Source organism: Salvelinus fontinalis, chromosome 30 (genome assembly GCF_029448725.1).
Source record: "Salvelinus fontinalis isolate EN_2023a chromosome 30, ASM2944872v1, whole genome shotgun sequence".
Classification (NCBI taxonomy): Eukaryota; Metazoa; Chordata; class Actinopteri; order Salmoniformes; family Salmonidae; genus Salvelinus; species Salvelinus fontinalis.
In genome coordinates, this window is record NC_074694.1 from 42,630,843 (window position 1) to 42,655,235 (window position 24,393).

General features: G+C 39.6%; 1 protein-coding gene across 3 annotated transcripts in view; it reads left to right on the plus strand.

Annotated features, from left to right (window-relative positions):
* Nucleotides 1-23,143, plus strand: part of LOC129829262 (ATP-citrate synthase-like) — a 115,520-nt gene extending 92,377 nt beyond the window's left edge. For all 3 annotated transcript variants that reach the window (XM_055890969.1, XM_055890971.1, XM_055890970.1), the window contains 3 exons: nt 17,891-17,973; nt 18,323-18,399; nt 21,670-23,143. In XM_055890969.1, the coding sequence (XP_055746944.1) occupies nt 17,891-17,973; nt 18,323-18,399; nt 21,670-21,764 (255 nt within the window). In that variant the 3' untranslated portion in view covers nt 21,765-23,143. The remainder of the gene's footprint in view (nt 1-17,890; nt 17,974-18,322; nt 18,400-21,669) is intronic.
* The last annotated feature ends 1,250 nt before the right edge of the window (nt 23,144-24,393 follow it).

Genomic DNA, 24,393 nt, shown 5'->3' on the forward strand with positions numbered 1-24,393 from the left:
GACGGAGCACCTGCGATGTGTGGACACAGGAGCGGACTGGTGGCGAAGATACGGGAAAAGATGCAAGAGGAAAACGCGACAGGTGAGCTGACAGCTTATCATTGTATCATACACCAGGAAGCGTTGTGCGGTAAAGCCTTGAAAATGGAGCATGTAATGAGCATCATCACGCGCACAGTTAACTTTATCAGAGCCAAAGGTTTGAATCACCGCCAGTTCAAGGCATTTCTGACGGAGTTAGAAACGGAGCATGGTGATTTGCCTTATCACACAGAGGTGCGATGGCTAAGCCAGGGAAAGGTGCTTCAAAGATGTTTCGAGCTTCGTGAGGAGATTTGTCTGTTCTTGGACAGCAAAGGGAAAGACACAACACAACTCCGAGACGAAATGTTTCTGTGTGAAATGGCTTTTCTGTGTGACATTACGAGTCATCTGAATGCAATGAACTTGCAGCTGCAGGGTCGGGATCATGTCATCTCTGATATGTACAGTACAGTGAAGGCATTTAAAACCAAACTGACTCTGTGGGAGACGCAGATGCGGAAAGAAAATTTGAGCCACTTTCCCAGCTGCCAGACCATGAAAGAGAAGCTCTCTACCAGTGCGTTCCCGAGCGCACAGTTGGCTGATAAAATAGGTATGCTTGCCGCTGACTTTCGACGCCGATTTGCTGACTTTGAAGCACAAAAAAGCAGGTTGGAACTGCTCGGTAACCCATTTGCTGTTGACGTGGAAAGCTCACCACCAAACCTCCAAATGGAGTTGATTGACCTCCAATGCAATGATGCACTGAGGGCAAAATATGCGGCAGTGGGTGCTGCGGAGTTCGCCCGTTTCCTCCCCGACACAATGCCCCAGCTGCGCATCCAGGCTGCTCAAACGTTGTCTATGTTTGGCAGCACATACCTGTGTGAACAACTGTTTTCTTTGATGAACCTGAACAAAACATCACACAGAAGTCGACTTACTGCTGAACACCTCCACTCAATTCTGAGGATTTCCTCAGCTCAGAGCCTTACCCCGAACATTGATGAACTTGTGGAAAAGATGGGACACCACCAAGTATCACCCTCAACCTCAAACAAGTGAACATTACTGTGCAATCACATATTTAGAGTTTTTACTCAGTTCAAGTTTAAAAGTTAAAGTTTAATATTTGTTTTCACTGCATGTTACTTCTCCTTAAACAAAGTGTTGTTTTTGATTAATAGATTTTTGCACTTTATTTTATTGTATTTCAATCCAATTATATTTTAAAAATATTTCAGTTGAGTGGATGATAGAAAATTGCTATTATTGTTTTTTTCTTTGAAGTAAATTTAGCCCACTTTTGCTAAAATAGAAAATATAGGCTACTGATGGTGCCTTGAATACCAGTTTCTTTCATTTAATGTTCATGTTATGGGGATTTTTATATAAAGGAAATTTGTCTTTTGTGTCTGTTGAAAATTAAAGATTACTGACAGAGCCATAAGAAAATATTGCTTTATTTATCTGATCATATTGGAATATATTTGTTAGGTTTTCAGTAGGTTCAATTAGGTTCACTAGACTATATGCGTCATTTAAAAAATTTTCAATGAACATTCGAACAGTCCGGCCCTCGGCTTGTAGCTAAATTTTTTATTTGGCCCTCCGTCCATTTGACTTTGACACCCCTGCTTTACATGTTGCATTTATATTTTTGTTCAGTTTAGAATCTATAGAGCCTAAGCTTTAGTGATAATCTGCTGTGTGATTGCCTCTCCATCGCTTTCTCTGTTGCTCTGTCTGCTCTCTGCTGCTGCTGTGTTGTGGTCTTCTATTTTGCTGTCTCTTTTGTTTACCCTACTCTCTCATCCTGTCCTGTTTGTAAAAAGTGTCAGTCAACAATTGTTTTAGTTGTAATTACACAGGCTTTTTCACCTCACCTGCAAATTATTTGTGAACCATGTTTTACTTTTTCACTCTCTATTTCACCTTTTGTAATACGCAAATAAATAAAACTAATTAGACTCTATAGAGCAGCTTGAAGTGATAGGGGTGGTTGCTCAACCAACCTCTGTTCTCTCTCCATCTCTTCTGTCACTTTTGCTGTCACAGGTTATTGTTTGTTACTGTCTCTTGTCTGTCCTCTTGTGTTATTGCTTGTTCTGTTCTTCTGGTGTCTTTCTCCATCTACTCTTCTGTTGCTGTCTTGGTGTCTTGTCTGGTGTGTCTCTTTAGTTTTGCAATTGAAAACGGTCAAGGGGATCCTGGAGTAGCTTAATTTGTTTTGGGCCTGTGTCTGGGTCACCTAAATCATGCCTACCCGTTGCCCCTGGCTGCTGCATTTCTAAGCACTCCACTGGCCTGCTGTTCTCCTCTCTCCTTCTCCTTGGCTCATCTGCAAGTTAGAGGTACAACATGTCATTAGCTAGTTTTAAAGGACGAATGCACTTCCTGATTTGGCCTCGTTTTAAATTTGGTTCATTAAGTGCTAGCATGACTGAATTCAAACGGGAGTTGGTTTGAGTGTGTGGTTTAATGCGGGTGTCTCGTGTGTGTGTTCGCAGGTGGGAAGATTTAGCCAAATTATTTAGCTTGTGCTTCCTGACTTTGAATCTCTGGGGCTAGTTAGGGACCGTCAATACATGACATGGGACAATATTGTGTTGCACATTTTTTAGTTGTTTTTTAGTTGTCTCATTAAATGCTTTCAATATTTGTATGTACATTTCTAAAATTTTGAGGTTAAGTCATAACAATTTGGAGCTATTGGAATGTTTATATATTGTCCCATGTACATTGTGATTTACAGATGGTCCCTAACTAGCCCCATAGGGATATCCAAAGTCAACCCAAATTTACCACAGGGAATATGATCGGGTCGAGTGCAGCTGCACTCCGAATTGATGATTACTTGTGTGCTGCCAGCTGTGGGCAGGATAGAAACAAACCAAACCTTAATTTACGTTGTGATTCAGTCACGACCATAAGTATCACAAAACTCAGTTTTGGATGACACTGACTTAATGACCAAAATTATCCTATTTCCACTTGTACATTTTGACAGTAGAATAAATGTTTGACTTATATCGATGGCACCTAGGCTGTTTTCTAAATTAAAACGTTTTTTAGGGGTGGTTGCTTTTTTAAAGGTTACTGTATACTGATTGAACTGTAAAGAAAAATGCAAGTTTCCACATAACAGACCAAAACAACTCCAAACATGACAGATAAGAAGCTTCATATCCCTTAGGCCAGGGGTCTCCAACCTTTTCTAGTATGAGAGATACTTTTTTAAAAATGTGCAATGTCACAAGCATTTTTTTTCTAGTTTTCAAATGGGCACATTCTTCTCTCCCATGGAACTCTTTCCCGGGTCGTTAGTGCACTACTTTCTCTTGTACAATATGTTTTCTGTCAATAAACCTGGTAAAATAATGGTTAATATACAACTAATGGGGGCCCTATAAAATAGTTTTATTGTTTCTCTGTTTAATTTTTCTTGTATTTATATTTTGTTTTGTTTTTCACTCTCAAAATGATGATTGTTCACAGAGAAAAAACTAAATTAATGTTTTGAGTCCATGACAATGCTTAAATTTTAAAAAAAAAATAACATCTGAAAGGAAACATTTTTCTGTAATTCTCCATTAAATGAGCATCTAGCGGTTGAGGAATTTCCCATTTAATATTAGTGAAGAATGTGCTGGGTCTAGCGATGGTCCTGTACTGCAGCTGCTCATTTCATGGCAAAGTTGGTAAATAACAAATAATAGATACAAATGATATACTTAATCATTACATACTTCTGCCAGGTAAGGGAATACCCCCCTGAAACGGACAAAAATGAATGGGGACATATTTCCATTGGACAAAACATATACACAATTGCAATTACCACTCAATTGGACGGCAGTTCATGCAAACCATATTGCAAATGCCAAGTGTCATACAGCAAAAATCCCAAAGATGGCGAGCGCGCTCCACTGTAAATTTTCATATTGCAAATGGACATAAAGTTAAGACCCAAGTGTCAATTTTCAAAAATGTATCACCCTCTAAAAATGTGCTTAATGGACCGTTTTTCAAAATTCTTTCTATTTAAATTTTTTTTTGGGGGGGGGGCAATTATATTAACCTTTCTCAACCACCCATCCCGGATCCGGGATAATTGTCATCAGCAACGCTGAATAGCATAGCGCCTCAGTCAAATAATATTACAAAAAAATATTTATAATCATGCAATCACAAGTGAAATATACCAAAACACAGCTTAGCTTGTTGTTAATCCACCTATGGTGTCAGATTTTGAAAATATATTTTACAGCAAAAGAAATCCAAGCTTTTGTGAGTGTAGTTTTCAATGCTACATCAGCTAACCCCAAATTAGCATAGTCATGAAAGTGTGAAAAACAATAAAATTAATCGCTTACCTTTGATAATCTTCGGACGTTTCCACTCACGAGACTCCCATTTACACAACAAATCGTCTTTTTGTTCGATAAATATTACTTTTATCACAAAAAAAACGCCATTTGGGTTGTGCGTCATGATGAAAAAAATGACAGCCTCATTCCGGTCCTGAAAGCAAGACGGAAATTTCCAAACGTATCAGATTAAAAAATATTTATAATCATGCAAGTGAGTGTAGCTTTCTATGCTACATTAGCTTAGCCTTATATTAGCTTGGTTAGCTTGGTCACGAAAGCAAGAAAAGCAATCAAATTAATCGCTTACTTTTGATAATCTTTGGGTGGTTCCACTCTCGAGACTCCCAGTTACACAACAAATGTTATTTTTGTTCGATAAATTTACTTTTATCACAAAACACCGCCATTTGGTTTGCGCAATATTTTGCGGAAACAAAATCCGTGTTCGGAAATGGTCGTAGTGTTTTTTATAATCAAACCTCAGGTTGTCTTTAACAAACATAATCGATAATATTTCAACAGGAGCATAACCTATTCAATAAGAGAGAAAAAGAAAATAGAGAGCCCCTCTCTCGCTCGCAGAAAATATTCGGAGGACACCTGACCTATTTTGAAACATCTTGCTCATTTTTCAAAATAAAAGCCTGAAACTGTCTAAAGCCTGGTCACAGCCTGAGGAAGCCATTGGAAAAAGAATCTGGCTGATACCCCCTTTAAATGGACGTTAGACAGGCCAGGAAACAATATATATATTTTTTTAAATATCACTTCCGGGTTAATTTTTCTCACGATTTCGCTTGCAGAATAAATATTATTTTTCTCACAGACAACATTTTCACTGTTTTGGAAACTTTGGAGTGTTTTCTATCCTAATCTGTAAATTATATGCATATTCTACGATCTGGACCAGAGAAAATGTCCATTTACCTTGGGAACGTTATTTTAAGAAAATAGAAAATCTGACACAATATTTCAGAGCAGGCCCAAAATTCACAGCGCCTTCTGTTTAAACCATAATTTAAAAAAATTAACACGTAGTTACGTTCTAGCTGCGGGTCCAGTTCTGACATTATGTGTAGGCCTAGCTGAGGCGACCCCGAATCCCAAGTTTTGGCTTGATAGGTCATTCAATGCACCTAGCCTTGTGACTCTGGGACTTCTCTAAATGTCGGCATTTTCACGATAGTCAGAATTAATTGAAGTTATTGCAAATGTACAAGGCTGTTTCTCGGTCTGAGAACCTTCTAGAGCCACATAACTCACTGTGCACTATCATCTTGAGCTCTAGAACAGGTTTCTAAAGTTTCAGAGCTCTAGGTCTGACGGTTCTTTGATAGTTTGAACAAAGGTAACTTGCATTCTCTGTGTCTGTAAGCCTCACACTGTCACTCCGTCCTTGCTGTGTTTGTGGAAATCTGATGGGAGAAAGGACTGATTAAACTTTCAGTGATACCCATCCCGGATCCGGGAGCATCCTCATCAAAAAAGCTGACTAGCATAGTCAGCATGACAGTCTTATAACATCATGTTATACAATACATTTATGTTTTGTCCGAAAATGTGCATATTTGAGGTATAAATCATAGTTTTACATTGCAGCCACCATCACAAATAGCACCAAAGCAGCCAGAATAATTACAGAGAGCAACGTGAAATACATAAATACTCATCATAAAACATTTATGAAAAATACATGGTGTACAGCAAATGAAAGATAAACATCTTGTGAATCCAGCCAATATTTCCGATTTTAAGTGTTTCACAGCGAAACACAATATATATTTCTATTAGCTCACTACAATAGCCAAACACACAACGCCATTTACTCCCCGCCAAAATAGCTTTCACAAAACCAACAAAATAGAGATAAAATTAATCACTAACCTTGAACAACTTCATCAGATGACAGTCTTATAACATCATGTTATATAATACATTTATGTTTTGTTCGAAAATGTGCATATTTAGAGCTTTAAATCGTGGTTATACATTGTGAATACGTAGCAACAATTCACCAGAATGTCCGGAGATATTTTGGACACTCACCTAATCTGACCAAAGAACTCATCATAAACTTTACATAAAAATACTTGTTGTATGGCAAATGAAAGATACACTGGTTCTTAATGCAACCGCTGTGTTAGATTTAAAAAAAAAAAATAACTTTACCACAACATACAGCATGCGTTATTGTGAGACAGCGCTCACCTATTCTCCGCCGTGTTGGAGTCAACACATTACACAAAAATTCCAAAATTCCCAATAAACTTCGAATAAACTGGTCAAACTCGGTTGAAAATCCTACTTTATGATGTTCTTCTCATATGTATCCAATAAAATGAGAGCTGGAGCAATTCTTGGTGTATACCGAACGCTTTTCAGAAGACAATGTGGAGCTCCCTCGCGCGCCGTCAAACTGACAAAAGGGCAGACCTGTCACTCCAAAAGCTCTTATTCGGCCTCAGATCAAGCTAGACACCCCATTCAACCTTCCACTGCCTGTTGACATCTAGTGGAAGGCGTATGAAGTGCATACAGATCCATAAATAAAAGCCAGTTGAATAGGCAGGCCCTGACACAGAGCCTCGTTTTCAGATTTTTCACTTCCTGTATGGAAGTTTGCTGCCAAATGAGTTCTGTTTTACTCACAGATATAATTCAAATCGTTTTAGAATCTTCAGAGTGTTTTCTATCCGATAGTAATAATAATATGCATATTGTATGATCTAGAACAGAGTACGATGCCGTTTAATTTGGGCAAGATTTTTTCCAAAGTGAAAACAGCGCCCCCCTATTCACAAGAAGTTAACAGTTCATGAGGGTTACCTAATCTCACACATGAAGTTTTGGAAAGATGTGACTTTTTTAACCTTTCGAAACGGCCCCTATGCCCCCAATTAAGGCACTTCCGGTTGGCACAGGAAGCTAAAAGTAAGCATATATCCTCATTGGGGTAGGCTTTTACAGAATCCTGCGTTTTAAGTCTTTACGTTAAGAACTGACTTATTTACAGAGGGTTGAATGAGTGTGTGTCATTTCAGAAAATCACAGAAATCACGTAGCGCTCCGAAACCCACCTTAACGGATTCGTCTGAACACGCCGCAACTGGATCTAACTTTTTTTTTTTTTAAACACATTTCTTTCACCATCACCAATTGTACATTGGATGATTTCTCGTAAATTACGATAGATAAATGGCTTTTTCTTTTTTTTCTGACACCGTAGGTTCATGTACTTTGACGTGAAGCTCTATTTTCATTTTTGACCTTTAATCCCAGAAAAATTGCCTTAGCGTCCCACATATCCTAGAGAAGTTAACGTTCCACTTGGCCAAAAGCCAGTAAAAATGCAGACCGCCAAATTCAAATATATTACTATAAAAATGAAACTTTCTGAAATCACACATGAAAGACACCAAATTAAAGCTACACTTGTTGTGAATCCAGGCAACATGTCTGATTTCAAAAAGGATTTACGGCGAAAGCACACCAAACGATAATGTTAAGTAAGTAGATGGCATCAGAAAAACAGCCATTTTTCCAGCCAAAGAGAGGAGTAACAAAAAGCAGAAATAGATTAAATGAATCACTAACCATTGATGATCTTCATCAGATGACTTCAAGTTACACAATATATGTATGTTTTGTTCGGTAAAGTTCATATTTATATCCAAAAATCAGAGTTTAGGCGGGATGCTACTGTCTCACTTGGCAAAAAGCCAGAGAAAATGCAGAGCGCCAAATTCAAATTAATTACTATAAAATCTAACTTTCATTAAATCACACATGAAAGTTACCAAATTAAAGCTACACTTGTTGTGAATCCAGCCAACATGTCAGAGTTCAAATAGGCTTTTCGGCTGAAGCAAACGATGCTATTATCTGAGGATAGCACAATAGTAAACAAAGAGAGAAGCATATTTCAACCCTGCAGGCGCGACACAAAACGCAGAAATATAAATATAATTCATGCCTTACCTTTGACGAGCTTCTGGCCCTGGGGCACGGCCCGAGGCCGTCGGCAATGTCCCATAAACATCACAAATGGTCCTTTTGTTCGATTAATTCCGTCGATATATATCCAAAATGTCAATTTATTTGGCGCGTTTGATCCAGAAAAACACAGCTTCCAAATTGCTCAAATGCAGCTACAAAATATCTCAAAGGTTACCTGTAAACTTTGCCAAAAAATGTCAAACTACTTTTGTAATACAACTTTAGGTATTTTTTAACATTAATAATCGATAAAATTGAAGACGGGATGATCTGTGTTCAATACAGGATTAAAACCAACTATAGCCAGCTTTCTGCTCACGCGCTTCTAGGACACTTAATGTGACTCTCGTTCAAGATGGCCGTACTTCTTCATTACACAAAGGAATAACCTCAACCAATTTCTCAAGACTGTTGACATCCAGTGGAAGCGGTAGGATCTGCAAGCAGGTCAATTAGAAATCTGGTTTCCCAATGAAAAATCATTGAAAAGAGAGTGACCTCAAAAAAAAAATCTGAATGGTTTGTCCTCGGGGTTTCACCTGCTAAATAAGTTATGTTATACTCACAGACATGATTCAAACAGTTTTAGAAACTTCAGAGTGTTTTCTATCCAAATCTACTAATAATATGCATATCTTATCTTCTGGGGATGAGTAGCTGGCAGTTGAATTTGGGTATGCTTTTCATCCAAACGTGAAAATGCTGCCCCCTATCCTAGAGAATTTAACTCAAAAAGCACTTCGACCATCTTGTTTCTGGGTAAACAGCCCATTAGGTCAAACCCGTGCCCACCGAGTTTCGTCTTCGAGGTCTTTTCCGTTTAGGAGATATGGCCATGTCAAATTGGTGATGTTTTGTACATTTGCAATAAGAAGCTATCTGGTGGAATTCATCAGGACAGCGGGAAAATTACCAAAATGTGCAAATTTTATTAAACGGAAACCAAATGTCCGAGAGACTTTGTTTGATGACTTCCCGGAAGATCTGGCCCTGGGGCACGGCCCGAGACCGTCGGCAAATTTTAAAAACATTTGCGGACTTCTAGTAAGGGACCGTACATTTGCAATATGGGGTTTCTCATCAATCATACAGCAAATGCCAAATGCGTCCCTTATGTATGTAAGCCTACTTTTCAGTTAACTTTTTAGGGATAGGGGGCAGCATTTTCACTTTGGATAAATAGTGTGCCCAGAGTGAACTGCCTCCTACTCTGTCCAAGATGCTAATACATGCATATTATTATTACTATTGGATATAAAACACTCTGAAGTTTCTAAAACGGTTTGATGTCTGTGAGTATAACAGAACTCATATGGCAGGCAAAAACCTGAGAAAAAATCCAAACAGGAAGTGAGAATTCTGAGGCTTGTCGATTTTCAACTCATAGCCTATTGAAATCCCAGTGGGATTTGGATCTGTTTGCACTTCCTACGCCTTCCACTAGATGTCAACAGTCTGTAGAACGTTGAATGAAGCTTCTACTGTGATGTGGGGCTGGATTGTAGCTGTTTGAGTCAGTGGTCTGGCAGAGTGCCAGGTCCTGGTCACGCCCATTCCAAACGATAACGTCTTGCTTTCCATAACTTCTAGAGACACAAAGAAATTCTCTGGTTAGAACGTTATTGGATAGTTATGATAACAACATCCTGAAGATTGATTCTCTACTTAGTTTGACCAGTTTATTCGACCTGTTATCCTGTTGAGGATAGAGGGCGCTATTTACACTTTGGGGGGAAATCGTGCCCAATTTAAACGGCCTCGTACTCTATTCTTGCTCGTACAATATGCATATTATTATTACTATTGGATAGAAAACACTCTCTAGTTTCTAAAACCGTTTGAATTTTGTCTGTGAGTAAAACAGAACTCATTTGGCAGCACGCTTTCTGACCAGGAAGTGGAAAGTCTGAAAATGATGCTCTGTTCAAGGGCCTGCCTATAAATGGGCATGATACGTATGAGTATACATGCATGTCATACACCTTCCCCTAGATGGCAAGAGGAAGTGAGAGAAGAAATGAAGTGTTTATCTTGGTCTGAGGTGGAATATATCCTCTTGGCACGACGAGTCATCCATTTCCTGTTTTCTGGAAAGCGCGAAGATGGACCTGGAATTGCCTTCTGAAAAGCCGTCGTTATAGGCGACTACTATCTCCGGCTTTGATTTTATTTGATACATGTCACAATATCATCGTAAAGTATGTTTTTTCAATATAGTTTTATTAGATTATTTAAAAAATTTCGGGACGTTAGGCGTGTTGCGTTGTCTGTGTTTGTTGACGATGGAGAGCTTCGCGCCACTTGGCCAGTGTGCTTGCTAATTCAAGAGGGAAAAACGATGTTCTAAATCCAAACAACGACTGTTCTGGACAAAGGACCCCATTGTACAACATTCTGATGGAAGATCACCAAAAGTAGGACCCATTTTGTGATGCTATTTCATATATCTGTCGAACTGTGTACTAGTAGTTTTGCGCCCAGGTTTTGGCCACTCTCTCGCTATAACATAAGCCTTATGTCGTAATGAAGATATTTTTAGAATTCTAACACTGCGATTGCATTAAGAACTAGTGTATCTATCATTTCCTATACAACATGTATTTTTTTGTAATGTTTATGAATAGCTATTTGGTCAGAATAGGTGAGAGTCTAATAGAAATATCCGCACATTCTGGGAAAAAGAAGCTACGTTAGCATAATGGATAACCACTGATTTCAGCTCTAAATATGCACATTTTCTAAATCAAACATAAGTGTATGTATAACCTGATGTTATAGGACTGTCATCTGAGGAAGGTTTATGAAGGTTAGTGAAAATTAATATCTTTTGCTGGTTTATTCGCTAACGCTAACGTGCCTATTGCTATCGCTAACGTGCCTTGATGAATGAATGCGGTAGTGTGGTAGGCTATGTAGTAAGCTAATATAATGCTATATTGTGTTTTCGCTGTAAAACACTTAAAAAATCTGAAATATTGGCTGGATTCACAAGATGCTTGTCTTTCATTTGCTGTACACGATGCATTTTTCAGAAATGTTTTATGATGAGTATTTAGGTATTCCACGTTGGTCTCTATAATTACTCTGGCTGCTTCGGTGCTATTTTTGACGGTAGCTGTGATGGTAGCTGCAATGTAAAACTGATTTATACCTCAAATATGCACATTTTTCGAACAAAACATAGATTTATTGTGTAACATGTTATAAGACTGTCATCTGATGAAGTTGTTTCTTGGTTAGTTTGGTTGGTTCTCGGTTAGTTAGGTTGGCTTTGTGCATGCTACCTGTGCTGTGAAAAATGTCTGTCCTTCTTTGTATTTGGTGGTGAGCTAACATAAATATACGTGCTGTTTTCGCTGTAAAACATTTAAAAATCGGACATGTTGACTGGATTCACAAGATGTATCTTTCATTTGCTGTATTGGACTTGTTAATGTGTGAAAGTTAAATATTTCTAAAAAAAAAAAAAATTGAATTTCGCGCTCTGCCTTTTCAGTGGAATGTGGGAGAAGTTCCGCTAGCGGAACGCCTGGGCCAGACAGGTTAAATAACTTTTTGAAGTTTTTGTCCGAGTTCGCCTGCATCTGCACTAAACATTCTAATAAAAGTAGTTACTTAGACATAATCGAACAAAACAACGATTTATTGTGGAACCTGGGAGTGCATTCTGATGAAGATTATCAAAGGTAAGGGAATATTTATGATGTAATTTCGTATTTCTGTTGACTCCAACATGGCGGAGAAATGTTATTTTTGAGCGCCGTCTCAGATTTTTGCATGGTGTGCTTTTTCCGTAAAGTTTTTTTGAAATCTGACACAGCGGTTGCATTAAGAACAAGTGTATCTTTAATTCTATGTAAAACATGTATCTTTCATCAAAGTTTATGATGAGTATTTCTGTTATTTGATGTGGCTCTCTGCAATTTCACCAGATATTTTGGAGGCATTTCTGAACATGGCGCCAATGTAAACTACGATTTTTTGATATAAATATGCACATTATCGAACAAAACATACATGTATGAGTGTCATCTGATGAAGATCATCAAAGGTTAGGGATGAATTTTATCTCTATTTGCTTTTTGTGACTCCTCTCTTTGGCTGGGAAAATGGCTTTCCATTTTGTGTTTTTTGGATTTGGCGGTGATCTAACATAACATAATCATATGTTGTGTTTTCGCTGTAAAACATGTTTTTAAATCGGACACGATGGGTAGATTAACAATATGGTTATCTTTCATTTGCTGTATTGGACTTGTTAATGTGTGAAAGTTACATATTTCTAAAAAAGTATTTTTGAATTTCCCGCGCTGCCTTTTCAGCAGAATGTTGTCAGGGGTTCTGCTAGCGGAACGTGTGTCCTAGAAAGGTTAACATCTACTTGAGGAGGTTTTGGGGAAAGTATCTCCTGTTAACTAGAGGTCGACCGATTAATCGGGCCGATTTCAAGTTTTCAAAACAATCGGAAATCGGTATTTTTTTACACCTTTATTTAACTAGGCAAGTCAGTTAAGAACACATTCTTATTTTCAATGACGGCCTAGGAACGTTCTGCCTCGACAGATTTTTAACCTTGTCAGCTCGGGAAATCAAATCTTGCAACCTTACGGTTAACTAGTCCAATGCTCTAACACCTGATTACATTGCACTCCACGAGGAGCCTGCCTGTTAGCGAATGCAGTAAGCTAAGGTAAGTTGCTAGCTAGCATTAAACTTATCTTATAAAAAACAATCAATCAATGACTGTCATTGCTCCAATGTGTACTTAACCATAAACATCAATGCATTTCTTAAAATCAATACACAAGTATATATTTTTAAACCTGCATATTTAGCTAAAAGAAATCCAGGTTAGCAGGCAATATTAACCAGGTGAAATTGTGTCATTTCTCTTGCGTTCATTACACGCAGTGTCAGGGTATATGCAACAGTTTGGGCCGCCTGGCTCTTTGCGAACTAATTTGCCAGAATTTTACGTAATTATGACATAACATTGAAGGTTGTGCAATGTAACAGGAATATTTCGACTCATGGATGCCACCCGTTAGATAAAATACGGAACGGAATAAACGTTTTGTTTTCGAGGTGATAGTTTCCGGATTAGTCAAAGGTATATGGTTTAGAGCGAAATAGTCGACGCGTTATAATTCCTGTAATAACTTGTGGCTGAACTTGAAAGGGGTTCCTTCGTTATTTTACCGTTCATGTTTTCCATAGAGAATGTCTTGATCTACTTCAAATAAGGTCTGTGTTTCGTGCAGACTTAAACCGCCTCGACGTTTTGATACCCGTGTAAATCTCACTAGGATAAGGTAACGTTTGTCAACATATTTTCATAAATCCACTCTACAAAAAAATGTATCTTCGCTTATATTTAGCCAATATTGATCAGAGTTACCTTGTCCTATGGATATCTACACAGTTATAAAATTGGCACAGTGCTGTAAGCCTACACGAAACACAGACCTTATTTTAAGTGAATCTAAAAATATCCTATGGAATAAATGAAGGAACCATTTTTCAGATTTTGCTAGAATGTGTCATGGGAATTATGACTCGCACTTTGGTCGTCAATTCTTATCATGCCCATTATTAAAATAGGATTTCCTGCATATAAAAATGAGTTTTTGTTTTCAACATTCATCACATGTAACTTAAACTCTTTTTATTCAAACGGTTGAGAGTATTTGTCTCCTAAGCAGACTCTTCAGTATCATTGTCACTTCAGAGCTGTGTGTGTGTGTGTATTTATGTATTATATTAAGTTAAAATAAAAGTGTTCATTGTTCATTCAGTATTGTTGCAATTGTCATTATTACAAAAATGTGTGTGTGTATGATATATATATAAAAACTTTTTTTTTTAAATAAATTGGCCAATTAATCGGTATCGGCTTTTTTGTCCTCCAATAATCGGTATCGGCGTTGAAAAATCAGTCAGTCGACCTCTACTGTCAACCCACAAAACGGTTATCACAACAACTGGCTACACACGGAGTGATAGACAGACGGGCAATATTGCTGGAAATGAATTGGTAGATAGCGTTAGGTTTGGCTTTTTAACCAGGGGTGGAATAATGTAAATGTTGCATTGATAGTAGTTGGGAGCTTTCGGTGTCTGATACTTGTGAGATTTGTTTGACAGTTTTCAGTGCAAAACATGAAACATTTTATTAACTTCAGAATTGTTTGGCGAGTTACTGGTAGCTCACGATTGACCTGTTGGAGACCCCTGCCCTAGGCTACGTGAATAAAAAGAGAATTGAGCCCAAAAAAATAAACCTGCAGGATGAATTAAGTTATAAGGCCTCTGATTTCATTTTGTCAGTTCTACTAGCTAATCTGAGAATTTTTTTCACTACATAACATTTGAGGACGTCACTAAAGGGCATATGTATTTTCACAATCTAACCACAAAGTAATTTTTTAGGTCATATACACATGGCGTACACCGTGCAATTAAATGCTTACTTGCATGTTCAACTCTCGACAATGCAGCAACAATACAAAATGTAAGTAGCTAAGTGAATATAAAGAGTAATACAAATAAAAGCTATAAATAATTTAATCAATGTAATAATGGGAAGTTTATTTTTATTTACAAATAACAGACATCAGCCAAGCATGTTTAGTCCCCCCAGACCTCTCTGATTCAGAGGGGTTGGGTTAAATGTGGAATTATTAGGGTTAATAATTAGGGTTAATATCAAGTTGTAGTAAGGTTTAGCTTCAGTCCACAGGGGGCACTGTCACTCAGAAGATATGTGCTTCAGTCAGAAACTTCTATCTCTTCGGTCTCAGCTAGCCAGCCAGTAGCTACCGAAGTGGCTAGCCAGCCAAGCTAGCTACAGAAACTAAACACATCAAATACACTCGCTTTAAATAAGCACTTAATCTAATATCATGACCTATATCAACATCCTTAGCTTGCCCGTTCACTAAATGTACTGTTGAATAACTCTGACACCGAATAGCTTAAGGATGCTGAGTGCTAATGCTAGTTTATTAGCATTAGCCGACCCTTATGCTAAGGGAGACTAGCTAGTTTGCTACCACCAACCCTGCACAAACCTGTGGCTAACTCTGCTGCTTCACTTTGAGTTTCTGGCTGTTCTGCCCTCTCCACCTCATTCACTGCTGCCTGCTCGTGCTCAACCTGCTCGCTTCTTTTGCCTCTCCTTCGAAAGATGTTCCAAATATCCATATTTGCTCTGTGATATATTACAGACTCTGAGTGACGAGCGTTTTGCTGAGTGATGACATTTAACCGGTGCTATGAGGGAGGTGTCAAGGGATGTGACTGGTCCACTGCGTTGTGAAATCCTGACCAATCACAGCAGCTACCGAGTCATTCCGGTGGCTTCATGCAGTGCCTACTACTGGGTTTACACTAGTTAAGAGCCACAAAGTCAAACTCGATTTTTGGTCTTAATTCAAGGTCCGGCATAAGGTTAGCGGTGCGATGAGGTTAGGGTTAGGTTTTGTAGATAATTTGTAGAAATTAGTGGGGTTTAGCCATAATACTTTGGCTGTGTGAACTAGTGACTACCCTACTACTGCCTAGCACAGTATTGTATTGTTTATTTTTGTCATAAAAATGTTTAAGTAAACTTTTGTTTTAATACTGCGTAAAATATGTGATATGTTATGAAGATGCCTTATCAGACCATTTAAAAAAAAATAATACATTTGTCCAAAAGGTTCAGGGGTGACGCCAATGGGCCAAAGGTCAAAGTTTACCTTAACATTCCAGAAATGTGTACTCCGGATAGCTGTGAATCTTAACTTTGTAATGATTTTAAAGGGTGTGCTTGAGCAGTAACTAGTTGTATACTGACATTGTTTGTCATAGGGTAAAATGTATGGGATGGAGTGATGAAAGAGTGATAACGCAGAGAAAGCTCACATTGCTATCACACATTTTCCAACTCTTAAGGACACAGACCTTCAAGAAAATCCCTGAGACATCGTCATCCCAAGTGAGCCCGATGGCCCAAACTCAGGGGTCTTACTCATGGACTAATAACCCGGCATATAATAGAGTATCAGTCATTTCAACCTTATGAAGTGTACCCCTTGATTTATGTGTCCAGATGAAAAAAGATTGGTCATTTCCCTGATTTTTTTCCCTGGCTGTGTTCGATAGTATCAAATCTGGGATTTTGGGTGGGGGGTTGACTGGTGGCCCATTCACAACGTGGCTACGGTTCTGGATTTCCTGGAACCCGATTTGTCATTGCTAAAGATTCCTGCATATGTGCTGGATTTTTTTAACGTAGCTGCCCACTCCACTACCGCTTATTTTATGTCGCTGCTTTGCCTCTGCTTTTGTCTGGTGCAGCCTACAAACTTCGACATGCTGTATACAAAAGATATGATCGACATGTTCGAACAGGCACTATAGTGTAATTTAGATGAAACAGTAGTTGGTGTCTGTCCAGAATGACTGGGTTTATCACCACTTCAGGGCACCGCTACGGCGTGCCGTTAAGAGGGCGGCTTGAGAACGTTCAAAACAATGGCATGACGTGATGGAGGAGAAACATATGAAAAGCAAACATGTCTGTTGTAACAGTAGGGTATTACAAGCATAAGCTCCATTTTGATTTAATTGTATTTTTTTCAGGAAGTGAGTTAGGCTACATGCCGCACACAAAAGACATGAACGACATGTTCGTACAAAGTTTGTCGTCGTAACAGTATTGCAAACACAAACCGGCAGTCAAGCAATTTCATGTTCTTCTTAGCTACTGAGTTACAGTACATGAAGACAATTCCATTGCCCCAACGTAAAACTCAAGTGTGGAGTTACATGCAGCTACCTAGGCAGCATATTAAACACAAGCAAGACGCAGACAGGGAATCCAATTAGAGATTTGTTGTTTTTTCATCATTGCACACATTGGCTAAGCAGGAGGCAGACAGTCGTGGTGTTTTCAGGAACTCTGGGCTAGTGGCCACGATATTGCAGCAACTATAAATATTAGCCAACATCTCAGAAAATATGGATTGATTTTGCTCCAATGCAACGTGTAGGGACGACGTACGTCCTGCTTGTGCAACTGCAATGTCCATTACGACAGGTTTAAAAATAAAAAATAAAACGTTTTTATGTGCGTTCAAATCGCTGCATGGTTTTTATTTCAGCTGTTCAGAAATACCAGGCAGAGACTAGCTACATCATCGTGATTCAGAAGGGGGTCCGTAAAGAGAAACGTGAAGGGATGGGGAGTGTAAGAAGCAACTACTTAAACAATATTTTGCATAAAATTAACACATGCGCCAAATGTGATCCGGATCCTTAACTTTGAGAAAGAGAGACCCAGAGGGGCGGGTGGAGGCGGAGCGGGGCAGAACTCAGTTTTTGCAGCCACAGCCAAACAATAATGAAAGTTATTTATGATGCAAGGTGATTTGTAGATCAGTCTGCCGCAATGTTGAACAAGCCCATTGATCCATCAACTAAGTATTGTTGTTTCCCTCCTGTCTTGTGTGCAGAAGCCCAACCTGATCCTCAATGTGGACGGCTTCATCGGTGTGGCCTTTGTGGACCTACTTAGGATGTGCGGTGGATTCACACGGTAAGAGGACGGTTCTCTTTTATATCTTGCATGGGGCCAAATCTTTCCTAAAGGAATGTGTGCAAAACGTGAACTTAAGCACAAATCATGCATTCATTGATGTCAATTTGAGATTGCTGTTAAAATTCGAGCTACTCAAAATTGGACCCTTCCCTGAGTGTTAATCACTTGTAGAAAAGCAAACTGTTGTGTGTAGGTCTAATGGAGGTTTGTCATATCATACACATAGAAAGATATTAAGTGGCTGTGTACTAATATGCACATTATATTTTCCCAACACGTTTCAGAGAAGACTGTAATAGTGACTTAGGAGTTGCAGTCTGGTAAGTGTATGTGTTCTGCGTTACAGAGACGAAGCTGACGAGTTTGTGGAGATTGGTGCACTGAACGGGATCTTTGTGCTGGGCAGGAGTATGGGCTTCATCGGTGAGTCCCATTGACTTATATCGGTGTCTTTCAACATTAAACCCACCTCATATAAAATCTGGTTCGAATACTCAAGTTTTTGTAATTCTTGTGGTACGCTTGGTTTAGCTCTCCTGGCAAGCAGCATGTGGGCTTTTTAGTCCATTACATTACAGGCCAAATTCAGCACACCACGTATTTCAAATACTTGGAAAAATGAATTTAACCCAGGTCTGCAGTATATGCTGAATTTCACTCATCAGTTTAACACTAGTTTGAATGTCCAGTTAACTGAAAAACACTGAGGATCACCTACACTGTAACAAATTGGTCTAGATTTAGTTAGCTACTGTAATTTTATTTTCCAGTAAAATACTATATTACCTGTTTGGCTGTATATTTACAAAAGCATACTGTGAATTATGGTGCATTTTGAGAAAATGCTGTGGGCGGGGAAATAATCTCTGGCTCATGCACGTATTTTGAGGCATCCCTTGTAAGAGGATGTATTTGTTGCACATATTAGTGAGAAGGCTGTACCCCACAAAATAAAGTGCCATACAGTGCAATTTTTGCGTTCCAAAAACCTTGTCCTGTAAATCTACAGTAACTTACTGGCTACTGTGCTGACAGTAATGCACTGTAAATCCTAGAAATACAGCATTTTGCTTTAGTCAGGTGTTACAGTAATATGCTCTACATTTGTGTTTTAGTAAAGGTCCTGTAAATCTACAATAAGTTATTGACTTTGCTGCCAGTATTTTACTGTCGAAATTACAGGATACTGGATTGATGAATTAATGGGTCTGTCCAGCATGGCGATGCATAGGGAAAGGTCTACATTTACATTTTGGTCATTTAGCAGACGCTCTTATCCAAAGCGACTTAGAGCCAGTGCATTCAACTTCAGGTACCTAGGTAAGGCAACCAAATCAAATTTTATTGGTCACCAGATGTTAATGCGAGTGTAGCGAAATGCTTGTGCTTCTTATTCCAACAATGCAGTAATATCTAACATTCACAACAACTACCTTGTAAACATTAATAAAGTGGTGTTATTTAAAGTGGCTAGTGATACCTTTATTAAGTCCATATACTAGTGGCCAGAGATTTGAGTCTGTATGTTGGCAGCAGCCTCTATGTTAGTGATGGCTGTTTAACAATCTGATGGCCTTGAGATAGAAGCTGTTTTTCAGTCTCTCGGTCCCAGCTTTGATGCACCTGTACTGACCTTCTGGATGATAGCGGGGTGAAAAGGCAGTGGCTCGGGTGGTTGTTGACCTTTGATGATCTTTTTGGCTTTCCTGTGACATTGGGTGGTGTAGGTGTCCTAGAGGGAAGTTTGCCCCCGATGATCTGTTGTGCAGACCTAGCCTCTGGAGAGACTTGCGGTTGAGGGCAGTGCAGTTATTTTACCTTAATTTCAACAAGGAACACAGACTGAGACCAAGGTCTCTTTTACAGCTGGGCCCTGCGTATAGTTGCCGTACCAGGCAGTAATACAACCCGACAGGATGCTCTCGATTGTGCATCTGTAAAAGTTTGTGTTTTTAGGTGACTAGACAAATTTGTTGCGCCTTCTTCACCACGTTGTCTGTGTGGGTGGACCATTTCAGTTTGTCTGTGACGTGTACGACGAACTTAACTTTGCACATTGTCCACTACTGTCCCGTCGATGTGGATGGGGGGTGCTCCCTCTGCTGTTTCCTGAAGTCCACAATCATCTCCTTTGTTTTGTTGATGTTGAGTGAGGTTATTTTCCTGACACCACACTCGGAGGGCCCTCCCCACCTCCCTGTAGGCTGTCTCATCGTGGTTGGTAATCAAGCCTACCACTTTAGTGTCGTCTGCAAACTTGATGATTTGAGTTGGAAGCGTGCATGGCCACACAGTTATGGGTAAACAGGGAGTACAGGAGAGGGCTGAGAATGTACCCTTGGCCCCCAGTGTTGAGGAGCAGCGGGGTGGAGATGTTGTTTCCTACGTTCACCACATGGGGGCAGCCCATCAGGAAGTCCAGGACCCAGCTACACAGGGCGGGGTCGAGACTCAGGGTCTCGAGCTTAATGACAAGTTTGGAAGGTACTATGGCGTTAAATGCTGAGCTGTAGATATGATCCTTGACTAGTCTCTCAAAGCTATTCATGATGGCAGAAGTGAGTGCAACGGGGGGTGCAATAGTAATTTAGTTCAGTGACCTTAGCCTTCTTGGGAACAGGAATAATGGTGGCAATCTTGAAGCATGTGGGAACAGCAGACTGGGATAGGGAAAGATTGAATATGTTCGTAAATGATCACCAGCCAGATGGTCTGCGCATGCCGGCCCAGACGGCATCCCTAGCCGCGTGGCTAGGGATGCCGTCTGGGCCGGCAGCCTTGCGAGGGTTAACACGTTTAAATGTTTTACTCACATTGGCCATGGAGAAGGAGAGCCCACAGGCTTTGGTAGTGGGCCGTGTCAGTGGCACTGTATTGTCCTCAAAGCAGCAAAGACGTTTTTTTATTTGTTTGGGAGCAAGACGTTGGTGTCTGCGACGGGGCTGGTTTTCTTTTTGTAATCTGTGATTGACTGTAGACCCTGCCAAATACGGTCATGTTTCCAGTTGCCTTGCCGTGATTAAAAGCGGTGGTTCGCTCTTTCAGTTTTGCGTGAATGCTGCCATCAATCCACGGTTTCTGAGTCAGCGTATATACATCAATGTTATTGTCTGAGGCTATCCGGAACATTGGTCAGACCAGCATTGGATAGACCTGAGCACGGGCATTTCCTGTTTTAGTTTCTGTCTATAGGCTGGGAATAACAAAATGGAGTCGTGGTCAGATTTGCCAAAGGCAGGGCGGGGGTGGGCTTTGTATGCATCGCAGAAGTTAGTGTAGCAATGATCCAGAATGCTACCAGCTTATGTCTCGCATTCGATATGCTGATAGAATTTAAGTAGTCTTGTTCTCACGCTAGCTTTGTTAAAATCCCCAGTTACAATAAATGCCGCCTCGAGATGTATGGTTTCCAGTTTACATAGAGTCCAGTGAAGTTCTTTCAGGGCATCTGCTTGGAGGGATATATGCGACTGACTATAATCGAAGAGAATGCGATCGGCATTTGATTGTAAGGAATTCTAGTTCAGGTAAACAAGATTACTTAAGTTTCTGTATGTTGTAGTGATTACACCATGAGTCTTTAATCATAAGGCATACACCCCCGCCCTTCACTATATCACAATAATACTAAGTTATAAGGTGTAATTAAATAAGGTCTAGTTAATCAATCACTTTCTCTACTTCCCATCCTAGGTCATTACCTGGACCAGAAGAGGCTAAAACAGGGCCTGTACCGCCACCCATGGGACGACATCTCCTATGTGCTTCCTGAACACATGTCAATGTAACTGATGACAGCGAGTCGGCACCTCTGGATGTCAACACTCGGATATGACGGGAACCGTTTTCGCCTTTCCATCACTACAACAACCGCTGCCTTTGTGCAGGGTGAATCCAGAGGTGGGGGAAAAGGTGGAGGGACATGGGGGAAGAAGGGAGCGTTAGTTTTATTCATAGGTCACTGAAAAAAAGGGGAATCATTTCATGTTATGAGTTCAAGATATAAGTTATTCAATCGTTAACAAAAAAAGGAGCCGAACCAATGCAAGCTGCAGCTGTGGTCACACTAGGTTGATTAGGATATGAATGACCATATGGTGGTTTTCCCAGTCACCGGTACACAAATGGGATAGTGGCGCACACTTATTTTTGACCATGCCACCTGGTTAGTTGAGTGATTGGGTCATCGCCTACTCACGTATAATTTATGTTCATATCTCTTACTAAACTCGCAAACAATTAACATTTGGTTGAGCTGTATAATAGGGCTTTCCCTGCTTTAGGCCTCTAGGGTGTGTAATGTTGAAAGTAAGCATGCTTTCTGGGTGACTTGGTAATTCACATAACATGAACACTAGCTTGCCTATGGAGAAGTAGTCTTAGTCGGTAAACCTGCATCCCTCAATGGAGTGTAAAAGCCTTGAACGATCCACTGTCAAGTACATTACAAAACCAAAGTATTGTTTTGAGTAATATTAGATTTTATTTACACATTTAATCTAGTTTCAGACCGTAATCGCCTTCCCAAGTTGTGTAGCCTATTATGGTGTGTACTCTGTGGCTGTTCATGATAAGGGGGCACGGTTTAACGAGCTGCGTGTCTATTTGCCACTGCCTTTTTGGTATTTTTTTTGTTTTATATTTTATTAGGATCCCCATTATCTGTTGCAAAAGCAGCAGCTACTCTTCCTGATGTCCTTTCTCATCCCCTCTGTCATTGGACGAAACAATCATGTTAACTTTCATATTTTCATCCCTTTACATTTCAAGAAATTACAAATGATACAAGGGTGGTGTTTGTTAAAAATTTGTTATTTTAAAATGTTTCAAAATAAAGGAAAAGGGAATAAGCCCTGTAAAAGTAGGACTGTTTAATTGCTTTAAAATGTGAGTCTTAAACGCATCTTTTGCGAGGGACCATGAAGGCAGTGTGTTTTATCTGGGAAAATAGTGTCTGATTTGCACGTATGACTAGACTACTGCTACCAAGGACCTGACCTGTGTGGCGCCATTTTTCTTTATGACCTCAATGTTCTGTGACAGGCATGTTTGTTCTCTACTTGTTTTACTTCATTTTATTTAAATGTGAATTAAATATGCTTCTTAGTTTATTAAATATATGCCCAGAATGGTTATATTGTAGTTTAATAAAACAAAGAATGTCTAACTTTTCATTGTGGTTATTTAATATCACTAAGTGATGCATGTAGCAGCTGTCAGTGTTCTCTTATTTTTTCCAAAGGTGGGGGTCGACACAACAAATAGATGTGAAGGATATAGTATCATCCAAATATATTCTCAAATAGCATATAGTTTAACTGAGCATATACAGACAGGGGAGAAATTATTTTGTGTGGGAATATACAGTGGCAAGAAAAAGTATGTGAACCCTTTGGAATTACCTGCATTTCTGCATAATTTGATCTGATCTTCATCTTCACAACAACAGACAAACAGTCTGCTTAAACTAATAACACAAACAATTATACATTTTCATGTCTTTATTGAACAGACCATGTAAACATTCAGTGTCGAGTGGAAAAAGTATGTGAACCCTTGGATTTGATAACTGGTTAACCCTCCTCTCCTTTGGCAGCAATAACCAAATGTTTTCTGTAGTTGCGGATCAGACCTTCACAACGGTCAGGAGGAGTTTTGGACCATTCATCTTTACCAAACTATTTCAGTTCAACAATATTTTTAGGATGTCCGGTGTGAACCGCTCTCGGAGTCATGTCACAGCATTTTATATCGGGTTGAAGTCAGGACTCTCACTGGGCCACTCCAGAAGGTGTATTTTCTTCTGTTGAAGCCATTCTGTTGTTGATTTACTTCTATCTTTTGGGTCATTGTCCTGTTGCATCACCCAACTTCTCTTGCGCTTCAATTGGCGGACGGATAGCTTTACATTCTCCTGCAAAATGTCTTGATAAACTTGAATTCATTTTTCCATCAATGATAGCAAGCTGTCCGGGCCTTGAGGCAACAAAGCAGCCCCAAACCATGATGCTCCCTCCACCATACTTTACAGTTGGGATGTTTTGATGTTGGTGTCCTGTGCCTCTTTCTCCACACACAGTGTTGTGTGTTCCTTCCAAACAACTGTAGTTTCATTTTGCCAGAAGCGCTGTGGAACATCAAGGGGCTCTTTTGCGAACTTCAGACGTGCAGCAATGTTTTTTTTGGATAGCAGTGGCTTCTTTCATGGTGTCCTCCCATGAACACCATTCTTGTTTAGTGTTTTACGTGTCGTAGACTCGTCAACAGAGATGTTAGCATGTTCCAGAGATTTATGTATGTCTTTAGCTGACACTAGGATTCTTCTTAACCTCATTGAGTATTCTGCACTCTTGCAGTGCTCTTTGCAGGATGCCTACTCTTTGGGAGAGTAACAACAGTGCTGAACTTTCTCCATTT